The 27,039-nt window shown below is 50.9% G+C and overlaps 1 protein-coding gene and 1 non-coding gene across 3 annotated transcripts in view; both read left to right on the top strand.

Moving 5' to 3' along the window:
• The window catches only part of EP400 (E1A binding protein p400), an 86,936-nt gene that overhangs the window by 39,254 nt on the left and 20,643 nt on the right, over positions 1–27,039 (top strand). For both annotated transcript variants that reach the window (XM_068989659.1, XM_068989658.1), the window contains 22 exons: positions 1,141–1,310; positions 2,127–2,369; positions 4,212–4,376; positions 5,617–5,772; positions 7,015–7,109; positions 7,709–7,980; positions 11,116–11,318; positions 11,408–11,577; positions 14,245–14,441; positions 16,447–16,558; positions 16,708–16,851; positions 20,685–20,828; positions 21,039–21,122; positions 21,426–21,560; positions 21,835–21,879; positions 21,982–22,135; positions 22,256–22,497; positions 22,632–22,805; positions 24,570–24,706; positions 24,828–24,884; positions 26,431–26,509; positions 26,603–26,854. In XM_068989659.1, coding sequence (XP_068845760.1) covers positions 1,141–1,310; positions 2,127–2,369; positions 4,212–4,376; positions 5,617–5,772; positions 7,015–7,109; positions 7,709–7,980; positions 11,116–11,318; positions 11,408–11,577; positions 14,245–14,441; positions 16,447–16,558; positions 16,708–16,851; positions 20,685–20,828; positions 21,039–21,122; positions 21,426–21,560; positions 21,835–21,879; positions 21,982–22,135; positions 22,256–22,497; positions 22,632–22,805; positions 24,570–24,706; positions 24,828–24,884; positions 26,431–26,509; positions 26,603–26,854 — 3,430 coding nt within the window. The remainder of the gene's footprint in view (positions 1–1,140; positions 1,311–2,126; positions 2,370–4,211; positions 4,377–5,616; positions 5,773–7,014; positions 7,110–7,708; positions 7,981–11,115; positions 11,319–11,407; positions 11,578–14,244; positions 14,442–16,446; positions 16,559–16,707; positions 16,852–20,684; positions 20,829–21,038; positions 21,123–21,425; positions 21,561–21,834; positions 21,880–21,981; positions 22,136–22,255; positions 22,498–22,631; positions 22,806–24,569; positions 24,707–24,827; positions 24,885–26,430; positions 26,510–26,602; positions 26,855–27,039) is intronic.
• LOC138094175 (small nucleolar RNA SNORA49) lies at positions 13,872–14,001 on the top strand. Its single transcript, XR_011146211.1, has one exon. It is a non-coding gene; the product is annotated as a small nucleolar RNA SNORA49 (small nucleolar RNA).

The following is a 27,039-nucleotide window of genomic DNA, read 5'->3' as shown; positions in this document are numbered from 1 at the left end:
CTCTCCGTGGGGAGGTGGTCAGAGACGGGGCAGTCAGACCGCCTGTAGCCTTGTGCAGGCTCTAGTGGGGGCTGTCAGAGTAGGAGGGCAGAGGGGGCACCGTTGGGGGCGGGATCGGGGTCCCTGAGTGCGGTGGGCGTGGGGCCCTGAGGTCTGGCAGAGGCTCCTCCCGGCTACAGCATCAGGGGTAAAAAGGGACATCTTGCAGGTGCCATGAGACTAGACGAGCAGGCACCCTAGTTGGTGAACTCAAAACACAAATGACTTGAGGTAGGCGAGGTAGGCGAAATCCAGGAGTTGGATTTATGCAAAATTCTGGGCACCAGTCAGAAACAGGAAAAAGCAGGTTGGTGATTTAGGGAGAAACGGGCCAGCTCTGCGGTTGGCAGCCTGTTCTTACTGCCTTTTTTTTATGTGGCTTGACGACCTGGGTCCGACCGCCCTCCCCTCAGCTTCCTTGCCTGCACTCGCAGGAGCCCTGCCACCCTCAGTTAAATACAAAGCCGGGGCAGTGAAGCCAAAGTCCTCTCTGGGCTGTTGCAGCCTCGTTTAGTTGCTTCTGCTGGCCGTCTCCACCTGTCGCATTGCCCAGGGGTTTTGGAAATACAGAATTCCTGCCGTCACGGTTTCCAGGTGAAGGAAACGTGAAGAGCGCGCTGCTTCATGACGCAGCCGGATGGGGAAGCTGTGTTGTGGCCCTCCCTTTACAGCTCCCCCACTGGCACCTGTGAGGCGCCTGGGTCGTCTCTGCTGCTTCTCGTTACCCAATTGTGCACGTTGACTTGTCACTCTGCTTGACTCTTAGTCAAAAGAGTAGTCTAATGGACTTAGTGTTAGAGATAATGTTTCTAGTTCACATTCATGGAAACCTAAAAATTGCCATCCCATTCACTCCTGAATGTTGCCTAAGCATTGCAGGGGTAGAGGTACCACTTCTGTGTACTAAGCACCCTTCTCCCTGTCCTTGGCGAGTGGCTGCTGCTTAATACTGTACTTAGAAATCTCCCTATTTAAACTGCCCCTGGGGTGGGCAGCCCTCTGCCCTCAGGTGGCCCTGGGTCCCCAGCGCCCATCTATGGGGCCCTGCCTTCGCATCTCAGCAGTGTCCCCGTCTCCCTGCCCGTGCACATGGGCGTCCAGGTTGTTCCAGCCTGTGCAGTACGGCCAGAAGCCTGAGGGCCGCACCGTGGCTTTCCCCAACACACACCCCCCCCGGACGGCCACCCCTGCCACAGCCACGGCCACGCCACAGGGCCATGTTCGAGGACGGCCACCCATTGCCACGTTCTCTGCAAATCCGGATGCAAAAGGTATGCCTCTCGGGGGGCTGTGCTTTGCGTCACAAAGAAATTCCTCTCACACTTTCCCTGGCCCCATGGGGATGTGTGACCACTCCTCTGAGCAGGATGGGACTGTCCACTCTGGCTTTCCCAGGGGACCACGTGTAGTTCTTACATGAGTTTTGTTTTTTTTCATGTCTTTGAATTGTATAAGACTTTACATTCTTAGTTGAGTCGCTGTTGATGTGATGGTGAAGATGTACCTCAGCAGAAACGCTCTCTTTTATGTCGGGAAATACACGTCAACGTCATTTAAGAAACTTCTGAGGAAGTCTGCTCTTGTGTTCAGTGCCACCACTTCAACGTAACCTGCTTGTTACTGTGAAGAAGGATAGGGTTAAACGGCAGGAAAGGTAGTAGGTCGTCTTGAACCCTTATCTGTGGGGTCACGACCAGTGTTTTTCTGAGATCTTTGTAAATGCCAGAGCAGCTTGTTGTAAGAGCTCTTTGGGAAGCAGGGCAGCCAGTGCTGCCTACCTTCTCGTGTGGTGAGAACATGGCTCTCACTGATACATCTGAGGGCTGACTTTTGACGCTACGTTTACTCCAGAAACACACCATGTTAGCAGGGTGGTGAACGTGAAGTGAAAATAGTTAACAACATATAAAATATTAGATTTTTCTCATCCCCTAGGCCATCCCGCCCCCCTTTTAGGGAGGGCTTCTCATTTGAGAGATGGTGTGAAAGAAATACTGTTTGTTTTATTTCTGTAAAATTCGGATTTAATACTGCATTGTATGAAGAACCTCTAACAGCTTTGCACAAACCAACCTTATCAATTGCAGCGGCAGCAGCCCCGTTTCAGACCTCTCAGGCCTCCACCGGTGCTCCGAGACACCAGCCTACCTCGACCTTCAGCACAGCACCTAGCCCAGCCCATCCTGCGAAACTGCGGGCTCAGACCACTGTCCCGGCCTCCGCCCCGGGCCCACCCCAGCCCCAGCCCCAGGCCCCCTCGCACCCGGCCGGGCAGAGTGCGCTGCCTCAGGGGCTGGTGCTCACCTCGCAGGCCCAGGCGCGCCTGCCGAGTAAGTGGCCTTGCCTCTCCCTGGTCTGCCACCTCTTTGCACAAGGACGTTGTATTCAGATGAGCGGCGTGTGAAGAGCCTTGCTGTCCGCTCCCTTCGTCTCCCTGACCCTGTGTCCGGTGCTGCCTTTCGCCACACTGTCCTTTCTAGCCCTTGGCCTACAGAGGGAGGCCCCACTCAGGGCCAAGGTCCAGGGTCTTGTACTCTCTCTGTCCTTTCTCCTGGCCCCGTCCATCAGCTCTGCTTCCCTCCTAGGCTTGTGCTCCGCCTTGGTGGCTGAGGCTAGCACTTCTCCTTAGTAAGCCTTGGGCTCGTCCTGTCAGCCTCCAGGGGGCCCTCAGAGAGCAAATTGCAGGGGAAGGAAAGCCTTTGAACTGCACTCCCACTTCCTGCTAGTCTCTTGGCTTATCCCCAGATTTGAAGCTGCAGTGAGTTATTGCTTAAGTGAGATGTTTTGCAGTAGATCACTGACATTTTTAAATAGAACTTTTTATTGTGACCAGTGTGATTAGCCTACTACCTCTGTCCATGCTGCAGTTGGAAATATACTGACGGAACTATCTGGGCTACACCATTTCTCAGATACCACCTGGAGCACCTTATTTGTTGGCACAACAAGCTATGTTGAGGCTTCTCTGGAAAGACAGGAGAGGGAAGTAGGGTCACGAGGAGACCCTGAGTTAAGTTAGTTTTCTCTTGTGTCACGCCTCTCTCTCTCATGCCAGCAGATGAAGAGCACTTATCCTGGTTCATTGCCCAGGGCAGGAGAGCCCCTTAACATGTGTTTTGCGGGTGTTTTTGGCCTAAGGTAGTAGTCCCGAGGGGTGTATTGTAGCAGCCGTGCTTAAGGGAGTGTGAGGGGCCAGGCCACCTTTCACTCTGGCGCCTCCGCTTGTGGACTGAGGGGAGCTCATGGAAGAGTCATGTTTCTATGCACAGATCTCTGCGTCTCCTTTTCCGTTTCCCCTCCCTTGTTTACGGTTTCTGTGGGCAGCATATCCTTGGGTGTTTTTCTAGTCTTTGGCTAACTATTCTTTTTATAGTATCACTAATAATTCTGGCATGAATTTTCATGGGAGGAACATTTAGACTCGAATATCAACCATTGGGGTTAAAGAAACCTTTGAAGCTGTTGCTCAATTCCAGCTTGAAGGTAGTATCATTTTGAGTTAGGTACATATGATCTCATCTGAGTTCTGTTTGAAAGAATTTAAACAGTGTTAAATTTTGCATTTTTTCAGTTAGAATTATAGACCGAATTCTACTATCTAGTTCAAATTAGTGTGAATATTGTATCATAAAGTGTGATGTATTTATGTACTTAAATACATTGCCAAACTTTGAAAAGATTATGGGCATAATTAAAGCTAGTTCTGTATTTTATATCTGTAGTGATAAAGTCTCATTTGTCTGTGTGAGCTAAATTCGATGTGTACTTTCTCACATTTTAAAAGTATACTGAAAGGAAGAGGTTGATATGAGAGTTTCAAAGTGTATGGCCAGTATATTTCTGCTACTTTTGATGTTTCCTACTTTTTCTTGTTTGGAAAGAAAAGTAAAACATTCCTTAATGGTTTGGTTAATTATTAATATCTGATACTCTAAAATTTCTACCTGTTAGGATTAAGTAAGTTGACCATTAAAACCTGGTGTTAATTCTAATTGTTTTTTCTTTTCTATTAAAATATCTTCTGCAAGTGTTAGAAAGCAATACCTAATGAATGTTCCTGTGACACTTTAGTTTGCTACAGACGGTCATTCTCTGTGACAAGTGATTGTCAGTATAGCAGTCGCCAACCCTTCCAAAGAGTGTTCATTCCCGTTTTGTCTGCATCTCTGCAGGTGGGGAGGTGGTCAAAATAGCCCAACTGGCTTCCCTCGCAGGCCCACCGAGCCGAGTCGCCCAACCAGAGACCCCCGTGACACTGCAGTTCCAAGGCAACAAGTTCACCTTGTCGCACAGCCAGCTCCGGCAGCTCACAGCTGGCCAGCCCCTACAGCTCCAAGGTAAGGCTCTCTGATGGGTGGTGGCCCAATAGGGGCTTGACTGGGGCGCCCCCCTGCAGCTGTGATTCTGGCCCCTTTAGCCCAGGTGCTTCACTTGGCCTCAGTGAGTCTCAGCTTGTAGGTGTTCTAAAGATGAGGGAGGTGACTGGTAAATCACCCAGTGGCCTGGCCCTTGGTCCATATTACATAGAGGATAGTAATTAAAGAAATTTTTGAATACAGTTTCCTATTCTAAAAATCAAAACAGAAAAAATGGCTCCTTTCAGATTTTAGTGTGAGGTAAATTGCCCTCAAAACTCTAACAGACTAGCAATTTACACAGGAGAAATTATTTTTTTTTTATGTACAGACTTTAAAACTTCCAGACTGCCTCTGGCTGAGAGCAGTATATTCCTGCAATAACTGCTTCTTGGAGGAAACAAGGGGATGCAGTTTGAGTGGGATGTTAAAATTCATCCTCAGTGACTTGGCCAGAGCTCCCAGAGGTGGGGTCTGGCCACCTCCCCAAGCAGCCTCCCCAGACATGGCGTTCATGAATCCTGTCGGGGTGGACAGTTCAGTTGTCAGCCCTGTCTGGGGTGTTCCATGTGGACACCAGGGTCACATGTTAGCAGAGTGGAGGCCCCCAAGAAGCCTGCAGCAAAAAAAAAAAAAGGTTTCATTTGGTTTACTCCGTATTTCTCCAGTTTTTTGACCAAAAGGGTGAGACCATCTCTTAAGAATTTCAGGTACGCTCTAGTATTTGTAGAGTATAATTCCAGAGTAGAGCACTTCAGGACTAAATCACACAGAGGCTGAAAATGGCAGGTTTCTTAAACTGTGGTTATAGAGCCACAGAGATTTTTGATATTTCTTCATCCAGTTTGACTAGCTGGCACGCACCCATGTGTGATCTGGGGGCAGGAACCACCCCCACCCACCCCCAACCCGCATGATGGCTCAGGCTTGGAGCAGACAGTGAGTGGGAACCTGCCTCGCTGCCTGAAATCTGGCATTGCAAGGAGTTGCAGAAGTTTTTCTTGACTTTAAGCCACGTGTCTTTGATCCTCAGAGTTTTCATTCATTGTGAATGAAGTAGTTCCATCTTTCTCTAGCAAACTGAACTTTGTGTTGCCTCATTGGAGTAAATTTGATTCTGGATTTTTGGTTTCTCACCTCATTCTGTACCTTTGGAAGTGGGTGTGGCTGGGGGATGGAAGGCACAGGCACCTCGTGACTGACCCGTGCCCTTTGCTTGCAGGCAGTGTGCTCCAGATTGTGTCGGCGCCTGGGCAGTCCTACCTGCGCCCTCCTGGCCCTGTGGTGATGCAGACCGTGTCTCAGGCGGGGGCCCTGAATGCCCTGGGAAGCAAGCCTCCAGCTAGTGGCCCAAGCCCCACGCCTGTGACCCCGCCAGGTAGAGTGGAGTGTTGTGAGCTGGGGGGATACTTGGCTTTGAAAGCACTTACCAACTCTTTTTGCTTCTGAAGCAGCTGGAGGATGTTGATGGGTTCTGTGAGGCCCCATAACCCGACAGTCCTGTTTGTGGCTGCCTCTGATTTCCACAGACAGCGCGTGTCTGCTACGTCTCTTTTCTCTTTTGTTCCCAAAGGTGCTGGTTGAATACAACCAGCCGTCACTCACCTTAAGACTTTTTGTTTTGATTTTGCTCTAACAAGAGACTTGGAATCATGAGAAATTTTGCTTGTTCATGTTACAAATACATTTAGGGAACGTGCTAGAATTTCCCTCAGTCAGGTAACAGAACAGGATTGTTCCTGTCAGCTGGCCAGTGCTCCTTGCAGCCCCCCATAGCCTGCTTCCTGCCAGGGTCCCTTGCTTCAGACATACCCACCCTCCTGGAGTGCTTGCTGGGGAGCCTACCCGTTGCACATGGGCACTTTTCAGGTTGATGTGAGGAGGTGGCAAGGACCTCTCACAGCTAGAACCCTTGGTCACTACACCTCATCTCTGTCAGGGCCTCTGTTGCTGGGGTGGGTGCTGGAGGGTCCTGGTCACTGCTCTGTGTCCAGCTGGACCACTTGCAGTTCTACTTGTATTTGGTTGGCTTCATACTTCAGGTTTTCTCTCCCCAGAGGGTGCTCAGTCCTGTTCTGTGAGGCCTGAGACTCCCAACCTGACACCAGTCCAGCCACTGGGTTCTGGTCATCTCAACCCTTCCTCTTGCTCCCTGCAAGAGGATCCTTCACTGAGAACTGACGACTGACCTCAGCCACCCCCTTCATAGTCCTTGTGGACAAGTCTCTGTCAAGACAGGCAACATGGCTTGGCTGATGGGAGCAGACTGTCCTGGGCCCTGGCATCCCTCTGTCCAGGGCACGCAGGGTTGATGCTGCTGAGATGTCAAGGACAGCAGAGTGTAGGGCCCATGTGGCTGCTGCTCAGCGGGATGGTGGGAAGGTTTGAGGTGCACACAGGGCTCTTGGCAAAGAGTCAGACCCTGACGTTCACTTCAGATCATGGCCAGAGAGCAGGAATGCCTCACTGTTGGTTCTGAATGATTTAGACTTGAGTTGACATATTCTAGAAATGTGGTTGTGAAAGCCAAGGATGCTCCAGGAAGCATGCCAGTGAAGGAGGGCCTCTAGAGGGCATGCCAGTAGTTTTGTGTGCCAGCTCTTTGTTTTTCCATTTGTAGTGGGTGTGCCTGGTCGAGTGGCAGTCAGTCCCCTGGCCGCAGGAGAACCCGGAGCGGCCTCCAAACCAGCTTCTCCTGTCGCTGGCCCCACCCAGGTATGGTGCAGCAGACTCCGGTGCAGCAGACTCCAGTGCAGCGTCGTGGCATCCCTGCACACGCGAAAGTCCTTCTCAGAAGCTGCTCGTCATGGGGGAGGGCTGTGATGTTAACACATCCCTGCCTCTGTGAGGCATTTGTCTGTTTGCTGCTGCTGCTGCTGCTAAGTCACTTCAGTCGTGTCCGACTCTGTGCAACACCATAGACGGCAGCCCACCAGGCTCCCCCGTCCCTGGGATTCTCCAGGCATGCCATCAAAAACACAGTGTCCCATTGAATTAGAGAAATAAAAACACTTTTTCTAATCCAATAGGCTTTAGAATTGTAAAAATTACCTTTCCCATTTTTTTGTATACTTCTACTAGTGTTTCAAACATTAGAAATGCTCACTGTGTCTGAAGAAATACTACTCACGTTGGCAATGAAAATGGCGCTGTTTTCTCTGCTTGCTTTTCTGTCACTGTTTTCCGTGTAGCCTGGCCCCATGAGTCTTATGCATGCTCTATGGCCAGTTGCAATACACGGGGGACTCATAGGGCTCAGTAAGGCCAGCCATGCTATTTCTCAGTAGCCATTTTCATCCCTGTTTTTGTTGAAGGAGGAGAAGAGCAGACTTCTGAAAGAGCGGCTGGACCAGATTTATTTCGTCAATGAACGGCGCTGCTCCCGCTCTCCCATCTATGGCAGAGACTTGTTGGGGGTTTGTTCCCTGCCTGGCAGAGAGCAGGTGCCCTGGTTCATGGCTTCTGACCGTGGTCACGGGAAGGGGGCTGGGCCTGCAAGCAGGTACACATCGCCCTCGAAAAGTCACAGGGACCTGATTTTGACGCTGACTCAACGTCAAGAATCCCTCCAGGATGTCATCGACAGGTAAGGTAGAGTATTGTAAGCATCCTTTACTCACTCACTGTTGGTGGTGGTGTTCACTCACTAAGTCGTGTCCAGCTGTTTGGAACCCCATGGATTGCAGCACGCCAGGCTCCTCTGTCCTTCGCTATCTCCCAGAGTTTGCTCAAACTCACATCCATTGAGTCAGTGATGTCATCCAACCTTCTCATCCTCTGTCGCCCCCTTCTCCTCCTGACCTCAGTCTTTCCCAGCATCGTGCTCTTTTCCATTGAGTTGGCTTTTTGCATCAGGTAGCCAAAGTATTGGAGCTTCAGCATCAGTCTTTCCAATGAACATTCAGAGTTGATTTCCTTTAGGACCTCCTTGCCATCCAAGGGACTCTCAAGGGTCTTTTCCAATACCACAGTTCAGAAACATCAATTCTTTGGCACCCAGCCTTCTTTATGGTCCAACTCTCACATCCATACATAACTACTGGAAAGACCATAGCTTTGACTAGACAGACCTTTGTTGGCAAAGTGATGTCTCTGCTTTTTAATATGCTGTCTAGGTTGGTCATAGCTTTTCTTCCAAGGAGTAAGCATCTTTTAATTTCCTGGCTACAGTCACTGTCCACAGTGATTTTGGAGTCCAAAAAAGTAAACGCTGTGTTGCACCCCACCAACTTTTGTGGTTGTTTTGTGGACATTCATCTTACTTCTCTCCCCAGGTTGTCCTTTGGAGTCTGTTCAGAATCGATTTTGGGGTCTTCAGCTTTGGCATCAGATGGTCTCTCCACCCTGCAGGAAACCTGTGCCCTGCCCTTTGGGTTGATTCCTTCCTGCTTATCCCTCTCTCACCACCAAAGCCTGGCAATCACTGATTTTTTTACTGTCTCCATAGTTTTGCTTTTCTGGAATGTCTTATAGTTGGAGTCATACAGTAGGCAACCTGTTCAGATGGCTTCTCTCATTTAGGAATGTGCACTGAAGGTTCTTCCATGTCTCATCAGGGCTTGATAACTCATTTCTATTTAACACTGAATAGTGTTCCATTGTCTGGAAGCACCCCCTGCGTGTGTGCTAAATCACTTCAGTCATGTCTGACTCTCAGTGACCCTGTGGACTGTAGCCCGCCAGGCTCCTCTGTCCATGGGATTCTCCAGGCAAGAATACTGGAGTGGGTTGCCATGCCCTCCTCCAGGAGATCTTCGTAATCCAGGGACCAAACCCGCATCTCTTACGTCTTCTGCATTGGCAAGTGGGTTCTTTACCACTCAGGCCACCTGAGAAGACTTGGAATCACCACAGTTTGTTTAAAAACATTCACATACTGGGACTTCTTGGTGGCCTGCACCTCCAATGCTGGGGCCACAGGTTCAGTCCCTGGTTAGGGAAGAAAGATCCTGCAAGCCACCTGGTGCAACTGAAAAAAATCAAAAACGTTTGCCTTCTGAAAGACAACATGGTTGCTGTGGAGTTTTGGCAATTATGAATAAAGTTGCTGCAAACATCTATGTTTTTGTGTAGACATAGTTTTTAATTCCTTTGGGTAAATATCAAGGGATGTGATTACTAGATCTTATGGTAGGAGACTATTTAGTTTGTTAGAAATTGCCAAACTGTCTCCCAAAGTGACTGCACTATTTTGCATTCCCACCAGCAACGAATGAGAGTTCCTGTTGCGCCACATCCTCGCCAGCACTTGGTATTGTCAGTGATTTGGACTTCGGCCATTTTAATAGATGTGTGGTGGTGTCTTGTTTTAATTTGCATTTCCATCGTGACGTATTATGTTGAGCATCTTTTCATATGCTTATTTGACAGTTATATGTTTTTGATAACGTGTCTCTTTAGGTTTTGATCCATTAAAAAATTTTTTTTAATTTTTATTATTACAGTAGGATTTTGTTGACTATCCATTTTTAATACCTCAGTGTGTATATGTCAATCCCAATCCATAGCTATTGCTTCCCCCGTGTTTCTTATTGTTGCATTTTAAGAGTTCTTTGTATATTTTGGATAACAGTTCTTTAGCAGATGTATCTTTTGCAAATATGTTCTTCAAGTCTGTTGTTTGTCTTTTCATTCTCCTGACTTTGTCCTTCACAGAGCAGATATAATATCATCAAATGTCTGTTCCGTATTCACATTTCTGATTATTTCATGGTTTTTTAATATTTGAAGCCAGAGTCACAATGAGGTACATACATAACAATCAACTTATATCTTTTATGTATCTTTTAATCTGTAGGTTCTGTTTCCCCCTCTTTTTTTCCTTGCAGTTTATTTGTGGAGAAAATCTGGTGATCATTTCTGTGCCATTGATCTCTTTGTTCTTTGACAGTATCATGCTGTTGATTACTGTAGTAAATCTTGAAGTCAGGTAGTGCCAGTCATTTGACTTTTTGTTGTTCAGTATTGTGTTGCCTGTTCTGGTCTGTTGCTTCTCCATGTAAACTTTAGATTGAATTTATCGCTGTCTACAGAATAGCTGACTGGGACTGAACTGAATGTCTTGATCAAGTGGGAAGAACTGATGATGTCTTGACTATACTGGATCTTCCTATCCATAGTTATGGAATATCTCCATTTATTTAGTGCTTCTTTGGTTTCATTGATTAGAATTTTGACCAGAAATGGTTTTCAGTTTGCATGCAGCAAGGGAGAGGGCTTTCCTGGAGCAGGTGGTGTCTGCAGGTTGGGAGATGGGTGTCCAGTTGACTGTCCGGGTCCTCTGAGTCGTCATCTTGCTGCCCTTGGTAGGGCCTCCTCCTCCCAAGCCTGGCTCCCAACCCTGGCTGGGGACGCTGTGGCTGTAGCAGCTTCAGGGCTCATACCCTCCCCAGACCATCCAGGAGACAGAGTGCTTGTGTCCCACATCCGCACACATCCCTGTGCACTCAGGGGGTAGAGGCAGTACTCTGCACTGCTTCTTTTGATCTGGGCAGGCCTCACTGGCCAGCACCCACTCCTGTGGCTGCTGTGATAGTGTGTTCCAGCAGCCACGTCCCTCATGGGGGGACTGGAGTTAGGCACCCTGACTCCTCTTGTGACTCCCCACTGCCAGATGGTTCTGCCCTCTGCCTTCTCGAGCCTTCGCTGCCTGAGCCAGAGCGACTGCCTGCTGGAGGTGCCGTGGGTGTCACCTGTGACACGCATGCTTTCTGCTTCTCAGAGTGGTGTGCGTGATCCCGCCGGTGGTGGCCGCGCCCCCGCACTTGTGGGTGGCGAGGCCGCCCTCCCTCTACAGCCACAGGATGCGGCTCTTCCGGCACTGCCTGCGGGAGCACACAGCGCCCTACGCGCAGCAGCTGCAGCGGATGACAGCTCTGCGCTCGCTGCGGTTCCCTGAGCTGAGGCTGGTCCAGTTTGACTCAGGTACCAGAGGCGTCCCGTCCACTCTGCTCCCTGCGTCAAGCTTACTCGCTTTGGATAATGAGATGCTCTCGGTGTCACTCGTTTGACAGGAAAGCTGGAGGCCTTAGCCATCTTACTTCAGAAGCTGAAGTCTGAAGGACGCCGAGTGCTGATCTTATCACAGATGGTTCTCATGTTGGACATCTTAGAAATGTTCTTGAACTTCCATTATCTCACCTACATAAGAATTGATGAAAACGCCAACAGTGAACAACGGCAGGTAGGAAGGAAATCATTTCTTTTGTTCCCGTTTATGATTTCATTGGGTTAACTTTGATTGCCAGTTTCTAAGCTGGTTTCTCGGAGCCATGCGGTCTCAGTGTTGTGTTATCTAAACAAAGGGAAGAACCTCTTAATGTCTTTGGACTTTAGCTGCACCCTTTGACACTTTTTCATAAGTCCTGTAACTTGGGAAATCCAGTTGGCTAGATGTCTCAGAATCAAAATTGGTGATTTGTGGTCCTTATAAGAACGAGATGATTGTCCTTCAGAAAGTAGCCACATGAAATCAGAAAAGCCCTCCTGACTGACTTACACTTTAAAAATGTAGATTCAAATAACATGCCCAGTTTTTACTTGGCCAGGTTAGCTGATTTTTTTGGGCTCCGAAATCACTGCAGATGGTGATTGCAGCCATGAAATTAAAAGACGCTTACTCCTTGGAAGAAAAGTTATGACCAACCTAGATAGCATGTTCAAAAGCAGAGATATTACTTTGCCAACAAAGGTCCGTCTAATCAAGGCTATGGTTTTTCCTGTGGTCATGTATGGATGTGAGAGTTGGACTGTGAAGAAGGCTGAGCACTGAAGAATTGATGCTTTTGAAGTGTGGTGTTGGAGAAGACTCTTGAGAGTCCCTTGGACTGCAAGGAGATCCAACCAGTCCATTCTGAAGGAGATCAACCCTGGGATTTCTTTGGAAGGAATGATGCTAAAGCTGAAATTTCAGTACTTTGGCCACCTCATGCGAAGAGTTGACTCATTGGAAAAGACTCTGATGCTGGGAGGGATTGGGGACAGGAGGAGAAGGGGACGACAGAGGATGAGATGGCTGGATGGCATCACTGACTCGATGGACACGAGTCTGAGTGAACTCCGGGAGTTGGTGATGGACAGGGAGGCCTGGTGTGCTGCAATTCATGGGGTCGCAAAGAGTCGGACACGACTGAGCGACTGAACTGAACTGACTTGAACTTGATTCCATCAGGCTTCTGGTGGGGGTGCAAATTAGGACACCTTTCTAGAAAGCAAATTGACAGGATGGGTTGTAAACCTTAAAAATAAATATATGCTTGGCCTGGTAATTCTGTATCTGAAGTGAAGTGAAAGTCACTCAGTCATGTCTGACTCTTTGCAACCCCATGGACGTAGTCTGTGGAATTCTCCAGACCAGAATATTGCAGTGGATAGCCCTTCCTTTCTCCAAGAGAGCTTCCCAACGATTGAACCCAAGTCTCCTGCATTGCGAGCAGATTCTTTACCAGCTGAGCCACAAGGGAAGCCCAAGCATACTGGAGCGGGTAGCCTATCCCTTCTCCAGTGGATCTTCCCGACTCGGGAATCAAACCAGGGTCTCCTGCATTGCAGGCAGATTCTTTACCAACTGAACTGTCAGGGAAGCCCTTATTCTGTATCTAGAACTCCTTTAGCAGCACCATACTTCTTAAAGATGTATCTATTCAATTGTCTGTGAAAGTGTTTGTAATAACCTCCAGTCGGGAGCAAAGTCCACGTCCAGGAGTAGAAGAATGGGCCACAGTGGCCTGTGAGCCGCAGGGCTTGTCGCTGTCCTAAGTGTCCCACAGGGTGAACTAGGAAGTCGTACTCAGCAGTGTTTCATAACAGGTCTTGGTATCATGGTGAAGTGTTTCTGAGTGCAGACAAGCTGCTGGGCTCTGCATCGCATTACCCACTTCACATCATCCAGTACACGCAGGCCTCCCTACGCTGAGAATGGCCTGGGAGGAAATACACCACAGTCTTAAGTAGTAAATTCCCTCGAAGAGTAAGTAAGTCTGCTACATACAAATGAGTTCTGTTCTGAGAGCGTATTCATAAGTCCAGTTTGTAAGTTCACCAAAGTTAGCCTAGGTCCCCAACTAACACAATCGGCTACATCACTGCTGCTTTTACACTGGTTTGGACATTCTGGGCTTGAAATAAAGATGATGCACCACTACGCTCTGTACCGTGCTGTACAGTGAAGTGCACAGAATCCCAACCAGTGCAGAGGGTGCACCCGCATGACAGTGCACACCAGACATGTGAACTAACGTGGCTGAACATGCGAACTCACCTTTGCATCTTTGAAAGCTAGCAACTTGAAGGTTCATGTGTAGGCGACTTACTGTAGATAGAGAATTTCTTGAAGGAAGAGGACTGGTCTGCTGAGGGCTGGTCTGCTGAGGTCTGCTTGGGCACTGAAATCACTGCAGGAGAGACATTGTGGGAAGGAAGCCATTTCAGCTGGCGGCCCTGAGGGGAGTGGAGGGCCCTGCCCCTGGATGGCTGCAGCTCCCTCGGCCTTACTCCAGGGGCTTTTGCTGTAAGGCTCCTGGCATTGCTGGAGGGTACATGAAGAAGCACGCATCCCTCCCCAGGGAGACTCTGCTGTTCTCTGGGGCCTACACGTGGAGCTGACAGTTCAGGGCGGGAGGCTGGCTGGCGACCTTCAAACAGGGTAGAGATGTTAGCTATCAATAATCGAAGAATAGTGCACATGCCTGAAAGAATCAGGATAAAAGCTAAACTCCGATGTAATTGAAACACGAACCATGCATCAAAGGAAACACACACCAAACAATTTCTAACTGATTAGCATCCGAACATGTTGGAGGTTTCCTGTCGTTGATCAGGAGCGCTAACATGGGAGCTTATCTCACTCCAGGAACTGATGAGGAGTTTCAACCGAGACCGGCGCATCTTCTGCGCCCTCCTCTCCACACACAGCCGCGCCACGGGTGTGAGCCTGGTGGAGGCAGATGCGGTGGTCTTCTACGATCACGACCTCAACCCTGTGATGGACGCCAAGGCCCAGGAGTGGTGCGACCGGATAGGGCGGCGCAAGGACGTGCACATATACAGGTGAGGTGGCTGCGAGCCGGGCAGCCAGGGGTGGCTGCAGCAATCTGCTTCATGTGTTTCCTTTCCTTCAGGTGGGCTCACCTTCCTGCTATCCTGTCTGTTCTTTCTGTACACTCAGCCTTGCTTGGGACATAGTTGAATTGTTGGCAGTGGTGACTGGGTTTGCTGCTGAGACCCAAGTGCTATCCTTCTAACGTGTACCTATTATATTTCTTCTAGAGTTTCTGACCTTTAAGAGGGTGTCTCAGGTTTTAGGTTGTTTCAGGTGTTGTCAAATGTAAATGATTTGTTATAACTTAACTGTGGCAACTTGTAAACAGGCTACTGAAAGAATTTAAATCTTATAAGCAGTCATCCACACACGGCTGAGAAAACCAGAGGAGGCTATGCCTGTGTGTCGGCCCTCTGTCTGCCCATCTGGTGCCCAAGTGTGCAGGCATGTGACACGCCCCTTCCTCTGTGCTCCTGCCGCCTCTGGGAGGGGTCTTTGCAGAGTGTGTGGTCCCTGGCGGCTGGCCCATGGCTGGAACCCCAGCCCAGAACCCCAGCCCCACATGCATAACCTTTACCATTTTCAAGATGTAGTCATCCACACACTGTGTTTAAATAGCTTAATTTTTTCTCATTGTAAATGTGTTACTTGTTCATTGAAAAGAAAGTAAAAAAAACGACAGCACATGGAGAAGGCAGATAGCCTGCCCAGGAGGCTGTTAGTAGCATTCCAGTGTCTTTCCAGACGTAGCCCCAAGTTTTTAATGTAAATTCGTTTTTAATAATGTTACTTATTTTTGCCTGTACTGGGTCTTTGTTACTGCACAGGCTTTTCTCTAGTTGAGGGGGTGGCGGCTGCTCTCTAGATGCAGTGCACAGACTTTTCGTTGCAGTGGCTTCTCTTGTTGCAGAGCACCGGCTCTAAGGCGCTCGGGCTGCAGTAGTTGCAGCTCTCCGAGCTCTAGGGCACAGGCTCAGTAATGGTGGTGCACAGGCTGAGTTGCTCTGTAGCATGTGGGATCTTCCTGGATCAGGGATCGAACTCGTGTCTTCTGCATTGGCAGGCAGATACTTTACCACGGAGCCACCAGGGAAGCCCTCCCTGATTTTTTTAAATGGGTCGTGCCAGCGGTCTTACGATGTAATGCTGTTTCGTTTTAACAGTATATTTAGAGCCTGTTTCCATGCAAATATATATAAATTTGGTATATTGTTTATGTAATTGAATAATGTTTCATTGTGTAATTGCTTACCGTTGGCCCTTTAGCAGTTACTAGCTAGTAATGGGGAAAACATTTTATTCTCAGTAGCCACAGTTTGTAGACACTCAGGAACAACCTTGGCAGTAAAGGTGCAGGAAGTGCAGGAGTGGAGGGTTAAGTTGTGAAAGGATCTGACCTGAGCGATGTCATGAACTCAGGACATGCTCTGTTCTGGGACAAGAAGACCTGGTTCACAAAACTGTAAAGTTTCCCCAAAGTGATAGTGAAGTTTAACATCATCTTAATGAAAGCCCTGATCATGGAAGTAGGGAGTGGTTACTGCAGCTTTTCAGGTGGCATGAGGCAGCAGCCAGGGGATGCTGGTCCTTGGGCTGCAGCCGCTAGACACAGGTTCCTTTGGGAGGCGCACAGTGACTTGGGGGCATCTGCCCGCCGTCGTCGGCGCTGAGGGAGACAGGGCTCAAGGGGTCCGGTGTCTTGGGGGCTCTTTTCATGTAGAGGCCAGCGAGGGGACGTGGCTGGCCAGCATGGGTGGCGTGGGCCTCTGGGGCCAGCCCTCCTGCTGCATGGGAGGTGGTGGTATGGCTAACCCCATGTGGGTAGTGGCCAGTAGACCCCACAGGCCTCCAGTCCCCTCTGGCCACCACACGAAGGAAGCAGCTGAGAGTGCTGCCAACATGCCGCTCCACGTGGGTGCTGTTCTGCTGGGTGGTCCGGGCGCCATGGCACTCACGCTGCCCTCGGGTTCCCAGGGACTTAGCTGTCGTGTGTGTGTACGTGTTTGGTTGTAGGCTCGTGAGTGGCAATTCCATTGAAGAGAAGTTGTTGAAAAATGGCACCAAAGATCTGATCCGAGAAGTGGCTGCTCAGGGAAACGACTACTCCATGGCATTCCTCACGCAGGTACTGTCATCCACGAGGAGGCCTGGGGCAGGGGAGGGGGTGCCACACAGTGACCAGAATGCGTGGGTTTAATGCTGCTGAGGGGTTGGTGGCTGGTGGTTTTCTGGGTGCAGAGGTCACAGGCTCAGTGATATGCATTTTTGTTTCAGCGGACGATCCAGGAGCTGTTTGAGGTTTATCCACCTATGGATGATACTGGCTTCCCAGTGAAGGCTGAGGAGTTTGTCGTCCTTTCTCAGGAACCTTCTGTCACAGAAACCATCGCACCCAAAATTGCAAGACCTTTCATAGAGGTAAGGATAGCTGGTGCCTGCTTGGCATCATTGGATCTGGAGCTTTGAGTCTGCCGCTGCAGCACTGTTAATTCCCTCTCCCCAGGCCTTGGGCCTGATCTGTCAGCTTTCTCCATCCGTGCTTTCATTGTTGGGGATTTTAGCTGTAAAAAGAGGTGAAGGGTGCGGGAGAGAGTGGTGTGCTGCACCACCACCGCCACTGCTGCCCGCTGTCACCGTTCCCACCCACGCTTCTCAGGCCACCCCGCACTGTCGTGTGTGACCTTCTGCTCCAACCCCTCGGCCCTTGCCGGCTACCATCTCAGTGCTCCCCTGTCACAGTGCTGCTGGGCTGAAGGCAGCCCTGGCGTGAGTCCCACGTCCCGCTCTGAGGACAGGACCACAGAGAACAGCAGCTGTTTGACTCGGCTGTCTTTGTGGGTTACGTGCTGAGATGATGTGCTTCAGGTTTATGAGAGTGAGTGAAATCCTGCCTTCTGCGTCTTTGGCCCAGACGCTTGCAGGTTGCACACTTGTCTCACAAGCTGTTGTGCAGACGTGTCACACACCCACCTGCACACCCACCTGTCAGGGCCACCTAGCTCTCCTCCCTGAGGCTCTGCTCCCGTCCTGCCTCTTGGAGGGGCTTTTGGCTACAGGATGCCTTCTCTTTTATTTTTGAAACTTAACTGTTTGATTATTGAGTAGAAATAAATGCATGTGGTAAAATCTTCAAAAATTTATAATGAAAAGTAAGTCTTTTGCATCAGGCCCTCACTTTCCTCTCAGAGACAACCACTGTCCACTGTTTCTTACATTTTCTTCTACGAGTTGTCTGTGGGTCATGTCAGGTGCATAGAAATACTTACAGCTGTTTCTGTATCAGGAGGAACAGATCGATTTACCCTGTTGTTTTTAAAATAGGTGATAGGTGCCTTAGGCTTTTAAGAAAATCTCAAACAGCATGACGGGGACTTCCGTGGTCGTCTAGTGGTTAGGAATTCACTTTCCAGTTCAGGGCACGTGGGTTCAGTCCCTCATCGGGGAACTGAAATCTCGTAAGCCTCAGGACAGCTAAGCCCTTGTGGCACAACCACCAAACCTGCACACTCTGGAGCCCAAGTTCCACGTGAAAGACCTGGTGCACCCAAAATTTAAACAATAAATAAAAGACAAAACATAATTCTCAACTCAAGAACTGCCCCCCCCACCCCCCCACCAACTGAAAACATCATTAACATAAACCTCATAACAGAAATGATAGTGTGGGAACAGTAGCCTCTCCTGGAGGTAATCATTCAGTTCAGTTAAGTTCAGTCACTCAGTCGTGTCTGACTCTTCGCAACCCCATGAATTGCAGCACTCCCGGCCTCCCTGTCCATCACCAACTCCCGGAGTTCACTCAGACTCACATCCATCGAGTTGGTGATGCCATCCAGCCATCTCATCCTCTGTTGTCCCGTTCTCCTCCAGCCCCCAATCCTTCCCAGCATCAGAGTCTTTTCTAATGAGTCAACTCTTCACATGAGGTGGCCAGAGTACTAGAGTTTCAGCTTTAGCATCATTCCTTTCAAAGAACACCCAGGGCTGATCTCCTTCAGAATGGACTGGTTGGATCTCCTTGCAGTCCAAGGGACTCTCAAGAGTCTTTTCCAACACCACAATTCAAAAGCATCAATTCTTCGGTGCTCAGCTTTCTTCACAGTCCAACTCTCACATCTCTACATGACCACTGGAAAAACCATAGCCTTGACTAGACGGACCTTTGTTGGCAAAGTAATGTTTCTGCTTTTCAATATGCTATCTAGGTTGGTCATAACTTTCCTTCTAAGGAGTAAGCGTCTTTTAATTTCATGGCTGCAATCACCATCTGCCGTGATTTTGGAGCCCCCCAAAATAAAGTCTGACACTGTTTCCACTGTTTCCCCATCTATTTCCCATGAAGTGATGGGACCAGATGTCTTGATCTTTGTTTTCTCAATGTTGAGCTTTCAGCCAACTTTTTCACTCTCCTCTTTCACTTTCATCAAGAGGCTCTTTAGTTCCTCTTCACTTTCTGCCATAAGGGTGGTGTCATCTGCATATCTAAGGTTACTGATATTTCTCCCAGCAATCTTGATTCTAGCTTGTGCTTCTTCCAGCCAAGTGTTTCTCATGATGTACTCCATATAAGTTAAATAAGCAGGGTGACAATATACAGCCTTGACGTACTCCTTTTTCTATTTGGAACCAGTCTGTTGTTCATGTCCAGATCTAACTGTTGCCTCCTGACCTGCATATAGGTTTCTCAAGAGGCAGGTCAAGTGGTCTGGTATTCCCATCTCTTGAAGAATTTTTCAGTTTATTGTGATATTATTGAGGTAATCATTAAACATTGGTAAAAATCTTACATGGATATTGTGGAAGAAAAATGTGAGGTCTAAAGGCAGGAATGTTTGAGGAATGTGAGTGTGTCACACACCCTTGCTGTTGCTTCTTATTGTGACTTAGAGACATTGGCTTGGCATGTTCTTTGAACATACAGATTCTTTGAAATGTTCTGGTGGGTTGTCTTAAACTGTGTGTCAAACACTGTTCCAAGCAGTAGGGGTATAGCGTTGAGAAAAAGACCTCTCATCCTCCCTGGAGCTTCTGTTCTAGTGACAGGAGAGATGCCAGACCATCACCTCATGGAAATGGTGTGATGAGCAGTGTATAGGGGTGTTATGGGTAGAGGGACAGCAGGAGTCAGGTGTGGCCGGGGGTCAGCGGCGATGGAGACAGGCTGCCCAAGGACATGTGGCTTAGGACCATCATCTGGCTCTGTGTGGACACTGGGCTGGGGACCAGTTCAGAGGTGCAGGTGTGGGAGCCATGTGGGCGCATCTCTGGTTGAACTGCAGCTTTCTCTTGGCTGGTTAGCTTTGTGTTCATTGGTAGTGTGGGTACTTTTCTGTGAGATGCTCGTTCGCATCTTTTTCTGTGTTTTTTTTTTTTTTTAGACTGGGTTGTCTCTTTTTCTTAATGCCTTGTTGGCATTTTTTCTACATTCTAAGCAAGGCCTTTGTGGGATACATGTGAAATATATTCTCCCAATCGGTGGTTTGCCCTTTTTAATACTCTATCTCTGTGAGCAGAAATTCTTGGTCCTAATGCCACTGTCTTTCAGGTGATTGACGCTTTTGCATTCTGAGAGGTCCTCCTTTACTTTCTTCTAGATGTTTCAGTGTTTTATCCCTCATGCTTAGGTGGACAGTCTGTTTGGAAATAATTTCTGGGTATCGTGTGAGGTTGGGTTACCTTTTAAACTTTGAAAATTTGCCCAGTTGCCCTGAAAAGAGGTGCTAGTTCTTAACTGAATCCTCTAAGCTGTGTGATCCCCCCCACCACTGCCCCCCACGTGAGCATGTGTGTCTTGAGTTTGCCAGCCCCTGACAGGTATACCTTCCGGATATCAAGAGAGGAGCACGTGTTATCTGCTCGTCTAAGTTGCGTTTCTTGAATAGTGGTGCCAAGGACCGCCTTCCTGGGGGTTTGGTTTCTGTGTACGCCATGGACCAGAGCCTGTGTCACATGCAGCGCTCTCGTGGTGGGACTGGGGTGGGAAGGTGAGTGTCGGGTGTGAGATGGAATGAGACACTGCATTCTGCTCGGTTCTCTGAGTCTGGGGGCCTTGATGTGTGTGTCAGCCTGTGTCCTGAGGCTCTTCCCCAGGGTGTGTGAGGGTCCAAAGAGCACACTCATTGCTGTGGCAGGGGGCTCAGTGTGCAGTGTGGGCGTGTAGTCAGGTCTGTACATGGCTTTTTTCCAAGACCCCTTATTTAAAGTGTTCAAAGCATATTAAAGTCACCTCACGCAGCATGCACGTCCTGCAGGCCCTCAAGAGCATCGAGTACCTGGAAGAGGAGGATGCCCAGCAGCCGGCTGAGGAGGCCATGCCCGGGTCGCCTGATTCCAGCAGTTCCAGGTGGGGCGAGGAGCCCTCGCAGCTGGAGGAGTTAGCGGACTTCATGGGGCAGGTTTGGGCGTTTTCTCTTCTGGGTTTCTATTTCAGTTTTTCTTTATACCTAAATAGTTTAAGCACGTGACCTTTCTGTGAGGCATTTCTTGTTCATTCTTGACCAAGATCAGTTGCTGTTTTGATTCAGGTGCTGGTGGGGGGTTATATGAGGAACTAAATCCTTATGAACTTGCTATTAATTCTGTTCAAAAAATGCGTTTTGAAACAGCTCACACCAATTGAAAAATATGCTTTGAATTACCTGGAATTATTCCATACTTCCATTGATCAAGAAAAGGAGAGAAGTAGTGAGGTAAGAGAATGCACTTTTGACCATCTTCACGTGTGAGAATCTCAAATTCTTCAGTGTTAAACTGGGTTGGAAGTAAGCGTGACTCGCCCAGAATTCAAGGCATTAAAACCAAACCCCACCTGTATGTAAACTGATCAGATGGGTAAAGCCTCAGAAACCCTACGCCAGGCAGTTTTCCTTGGTTTTGAAGCAGCTCGGTGTTTGGTTAGAGGGTCCTGTATTGGGAAGAGGAAAAGGGGCCCAAGGACTGGGGGGCTGGGGGGAAGTGCGGGGCAGTGATGGGAATGGCCGGTCTCCCCGCAGGGTGCCGTGATGACTGCTGTGCGTGAGTGGGAGGTCCGGAACGCACGGAGCCTGCGGGAGCAGGAGGCCAGGGCACGGCTGGAGCAGGAGCAGGAGCAGCTCCTCACCTACACCCGGGAGGACGCCTACAGTGCGGTATGGGCATCCCCCAGGCCTCCTGTCCCCGGACCCGGGGCCGGCGGGCTGGGCCTGTCTTGGTCTGGCGCCGGGTTAGAGGGTTTCTGTTCCCTGCTGCTGGCTTTCCCCACCATCATGCCAGCTGTGATGGAAGCGCAGTTTAGGTCTTGGTAATAGCGGTGCTGCCTGCTTGTTTTGAAGGCTTATTAACTGACATGAAGGTGCATAGTTGACCGCTCGCAGCTCAAAGCGAGGGCTGCATGGACCTGAAAAGCCTCCCCTTTTCCTGCAGGAGTTTGTGTGTGAGGGTGCCGATGGGCAGACGGAGGTCATGCCGGTGAGTGCCCGTGTCCCCACGCACCCAGACCCCTGCCTCCCACGGTGCTGGGTCGGCTGCCCTTGTGGCCACCCAGCTCAGGCTTGTCCCTCCTGCACGCAGCTCTGGACGCCACCCACACCCCCCCAGGACGACAATGACATCTACATCGACTCGGTCATGTGTCTTATGTACGAAACCACGCCCATCCCTGAGTCCAAGCTGCCGCCCGTGTATGTGAGAAAGGAGCGCCGCCGACACAAGACGGACCCCTCAGGTGGGCTTGTGCGCAGGGAGAGGGCTTGTGGCTGCCGGTGGCCTCGGTGACCTTCCTCGTGGCTTTTCCACTCCCCACCTTGGCCCGCTGACCCGCTGGCTGAAGCTGCTTTTCGTGCAGCCGCAGGCAGGAAGAAGAAGCAGCGGCATGGGGAGGCCGTGGTGCCTCCACGGTCACTGTTTGACCGCACGACCCCCGGCATGTTGAAGATCCGCCGGGAGGGCAAGGAGCAGAAGAAGAACATTCTGCTGAAGCAGCAGACGCAGTTCGCCAAGCCTCTGCCAACTTTTGCCAAACCGACCACTGAGTCCGGCCCCGACAACCCTGAGTGGCTCATCAGCGAGGACTGGGCGCTGCTGCAGGTGAGTCCGAGGCCCCGACCTTGGCCAGCCCTGTCACTGGGACCCTTGGGATGAGGGGTGGAGGGGGGTGGGGGTCGGGGGAAGTGTCCAGCGGGCAGGGCCTTGACCTGTGGGTCCCGAACCCGATCATTCAGGCCGTGAAGCAGCTGCTTGAGCTGCCTTTGAACCTCACAATTGTGTCCCCGGCCCACACGCCCAACTGGGACCTGGTCAGCGACGTCGTCAACTCCTGCAGCCGCATCTACCGCTCCTCCAAGCAGTGCCGGAACCGCTACGAGAATGTGCTCATCCCCAGGGAGGAGGGCAAGGTGAGGCTCATGGGGGTTGGGGGGCTAGGCAGAGGCGGCTGAGGGTGTGCAGTGCTGGACAAGGCCCTGAGAGGGGGCGGCGCGGTCACAGTTACTGCTGGCAGCGGTCTGGACAGCTACTGCCGGCAGCGGTCTGGGTGCTGAGATCCCACCTCATAGGGAGTGGCTGCACTGTTGTGTCCTCTGGAAAGTTCTGTGTGCTGCCTGGTGGCCTCAGCGCCATCCGAGGGCTTCCTCCTTCTTGGGTTGGTGAGTGGAAGGGCCCATGCTCTGTGCTGTCAGCTGACATGAAGAAGGGTCTGTCCGTGTGGCCACCTCAGTTCCTTGCTGCAGGGGACTGATGGGTGTTGGACACCTTGGTCCTAGCTGCAGGTGTCGTGGACACTGACTGCAGACGTGGTGTGTTGTCATCAGGCGCAGCCCCACGGTTAGCGTGGCTGCTGAGGATATCTCCACTGTGGCACCTTTTCTCATCCTCCTGGAACCGCGTTTGTCTCTTGCTCTTTCTCCATCTGCTCTGTCCTCACCCTCCTGCCTTTGGGAGTGGGTCCACAGCCTCCATGTAGAAAGCCTCTGTGCGCAGTGTTGGGCCTGTGGCTGGTGGCCTTTGGGGTGATGGTCCTCACATCCAGTCACAGAACAGGAGCGATGACCTCCTCTCTGCCTGGGACCGGCCGGGGCAGGTGTAGCAGCAGTAGACATCCTGAGCTTTGATGAAGTTTGCTCCTGTGTTTCTAGTTCATGACCGTTACTTACTTTTTTCTTTAACAAATCTCAAGTTTTTAATTTTCTAAAACCAGTTGTCTCTGGATAAGACATGTTTGTTTCCTCAGAACACCATTTTGTGATGCTTTCATCAACAGGGCTTCCAGTATCAGGGCCATTAGGTTTGGGAAGCATTTCTAACAATTGTCATAATTTGGATACGGTAAATCATCAAGCTGAAACTTGACGCTCTGTTACAGCTCATGTGTGAAGCTAAAGAAAACGGCAAAGGTCGTTTATAGGGTTTGAAGGTGGTATTCTGAATAAACTGGAAAGCTTGTTTACGTGCCTGTGCAGCAGAGCATAGAGTGAGGTTAGAAATGAAGCGTATTCCAGTGACTGGCAGGCACTCAGTGTCCAAGGTGTTTCACTCCTGCATGTGGGGATTTGCTACTTTGCGTTAGAGCGCTGCTCCATAGGGGCATCCTCCATCGACGACCTGCTTGCACCCATTGAAGCAGGGATGCTCAGACATGTTACATCTACAGGAGGGGCTCACGCAGCCTCTGTGGGGCGGCCTGCAGGCCGAGAGGGACCGCCCTGAAATTCTGCAGGAGCAAGGAGGTGCCTGGTTTCACCATAGGGCCCATGGAGGAGAGAGTCCCAGGCACAAATAATGCTAGAGTCCTGGCCTTCACGTCCACTGGGGGCCAGAGGCCCCTGGGAGGGCAAGCTGGTGCCCAGGGGTGGATCACAGTCAAGGTGTCCTGGCTGTCAGTGGCTTGCCGTGTGACCCAGCCGCTTGGCCTCACTGCTGTCTCCCCAGCTGGAGGCGTCCCCTTCTTCCTCCAGGGATGGGCAGGGAGGCCTCGCACAGGCTGGGGAATGTGGTCGTTGGATGATGGCCGCTGTGTCATTGCTGTTCTGTGTTGAGACTCAGAGAGAAGATCAGGAAGAAGGGGCTCGGTTTTTAACCCAAAGGTTTCACATTAGGCTCCTAGCTGGGGACCCCGTTCACAGGTAAGTGTCTGACTGCTGTGCTGCCCCGTTCTGTTTCAGAGTAAGAACAACCGTCCTCTGCGCACAGGCCAGATGTACGCCCAGGACGAGAATGCCACACACACCCAGCTGTACACGAGCCACTTTGACCTGATGAAGATGACCGCTGGGAAAAGGAGCCCCCCCATCAAGCCCCTGTACGCTTCCCGGGTCCCCCAGTGCTGGCTGTGCGGAGTCAATGGGGGCTTGTTCTCACTCAGCCTTCCCTTCCTTTGCGTTTTCCTTTGTTCAGTAATTTTTTCTCTTTCTGTGTTACAGGCTTGGCATGAATCCCTTTCAGAAAAACCCCAAGCATGCTTCTGTATTGGCGGAAAGGTATTTTGTGTTTGTGATATAGTTTTAACTATTTGAAAACGACCTTATTTTAGGGCTTTCTTAAACTCTACAATTTCAGTGAGTTATTGTGCAGACAGTGTGTCCGGGCATCAGCTGAGGGTGGTGAGGTGGGGAGTGCCCGGCTGGCTGGTGTCCCCATTCACCGGATGAGGAGGTGTCCTGCCTGCAGTCTGACGGCCTGATGGGCTGCAGGAGGGAGAGTGGCTTCTCCTCCTTCAGCATCTCTGCGCTGGCAGATGTCTTGTTGGCTCTGCCCTGAAAATATATGCTATTGGGGGTGGGTGTTCTTGCTTTGAAATTTTGCAAAGGAAAAAAAAAATGACTAGGTAGATGGGTCGTGAGACTGGTCGATGCGAGAGACCAGTGACAGAGAACTGTGCAGTCTGAGTTGCTTGGCATCTAGGTGTTGGTTGTAAAATCCCTGCCACTTTCCGTGTGTTTGCCTTCTTAAAATTTGGGGAGGAAAGAACGTGTTCAGATGGAACCTAGTTGCCACTCGGGCTCAAGCTTTCCTCATAACCAGGCAGGTATTGCAGATGCTGCTGGAAACGGGCCTGTCCCTGCTAAGAGTCCTGGCCCTCCCAGCTGCAACCAAGAGCCCAGGCCTCTGGGGCTGCTCCTCGAGTGGGCTGGCAGTCCCTGCCTCACGGCTCTGCCTTGTGGGTCGCTCCATCTGGGATGGTCTCCCCGGCATGTTGGCCTCTCCCCTTGCCTCACTGTCACGTGTCACCTTTTTCTTGTGGAAACTCACACCCCAGCCCCTCTGTGATCTCTTCATGGTACAGATTGTCTTTGCATCTTTACTTGAATATGGGGGCAGCTGGATGGGTTGCAGGGCAGCCTCGTGGGGCTGAGTGGACTGACATGGGTAGTCAGAGCATGGGAGACGAAGTGCTGGGCGGGCTAGGGACACGTGACTTGGGAGGGCTGGCATCCAGAGATACCAGACAGGTGCACCACAGCATCTGGGCCATGCTGGTGAGCCGCTCTGAGACATGGAGGGAGCGCACAGGGCAGAGCCGACCTTCCTGTGACTGTCATGGGGGCCAGGGGGCACAGGAACCTTGGAAGCAAGGGTGCTGTGAGAGGCTGGGGAGGACCATCAGGTGCTCATGGTACTAGGCAGGTGACTGGCTGACCTCTCCCTTGGAGGAGGGCTGATGCTCAGGGCAGGTGGGGTGATCAGTTTGCTGTGCTGGGTGGAGGGGCAGGCATTCAGCTCTGAGGAGCACAGTGCTGAATGACCTTGTCCCTACATGCTCAGGGCCTCCTGATATCCTGGGCACCTGGCCGAGTACTGCTGCAAAGGGAAGTCAGGCCCAGGCCCACCTTCAGAAGTTCCTGTTGGAAGGGCATCCTTTTCCCTTTCCTAGGGCCGACCCACCAGGCGCCCTGGCCTGTGGGGCTTTGTAGGAGTCGTGTCCCAGCACCTGGCAGGATGGGAAATGGGGAATTTGGGTTCCTAGAATGTTTGTCTGCTTTAGAACTTGCAATACATTTCTTTTTTTTTTTTTTTTGTCTTTAGTGGCATCAACTACGACAAACCCCTGCCTCCTATTCAGGTCGCGTCCCTCCGGGCAGAGCGCATTGCCAAGGAGAAAAAGGTGTGGTGCAGTGGGTGGGCAGGGCCCAGAGGGGCTGGGGTGCTCTGCTGGGCCAACTCCTTCTCATGACGCTGTTCCTTCCTGCCCCTGTAGGCACTGGCCGACCAGCAGAAGGCACAGCAGCCGCCTGTGACACAGCCCCCACCACCCCCGCCTCAGCCGCAGCCCCCGCCGCCCCAGCAGCCGCCTCCGCCTCTGCCCCAGCCCTCAGCAGCAGGCAGCCAGCAGCCCCCGGGGCCGCCTGCCGTCCAGCCCCAGGCTCAGGCACAGCCCCCTGCACAGCCCGCGCCACCCCCACCAAAGGCGCCCCCTGCGATCACGACGGTGGGCAGTGCTGCAGTGCTGGTGAGAAGGAACAGGGAGGTCGGGTCCAGCACATCCTTCAAGGGGTCCCGCAGCTTCCAGCCCAAAGCCCTTCAGAGGCCCAGTCTCCCGCCTCGAGGAAGTGGCTATTTCACCTGGATCACCCCACGCAGGCCCAGCTCTGCTCTCCGGGCTGGCTTAGCTCAGTAGAGATGCGGGAGGCGAGG

Source organism: Capricornis sumatraensis, chromosome 17, assembly GCF_032405125.1.
Source record: "Capricornis sumatraensis isolate serow.1 chromosome 17, serow.2, whole genome shotgun sequence".
NCBI lineage: Eukaryota > Metazoa > Chordata > Mammalia > Artiodactyla > Bovidae > Capricornis > Capricornis sumatraensis.
This window is presented reverse-complemented; position numbering and strand designations above follow the sequence as displayed.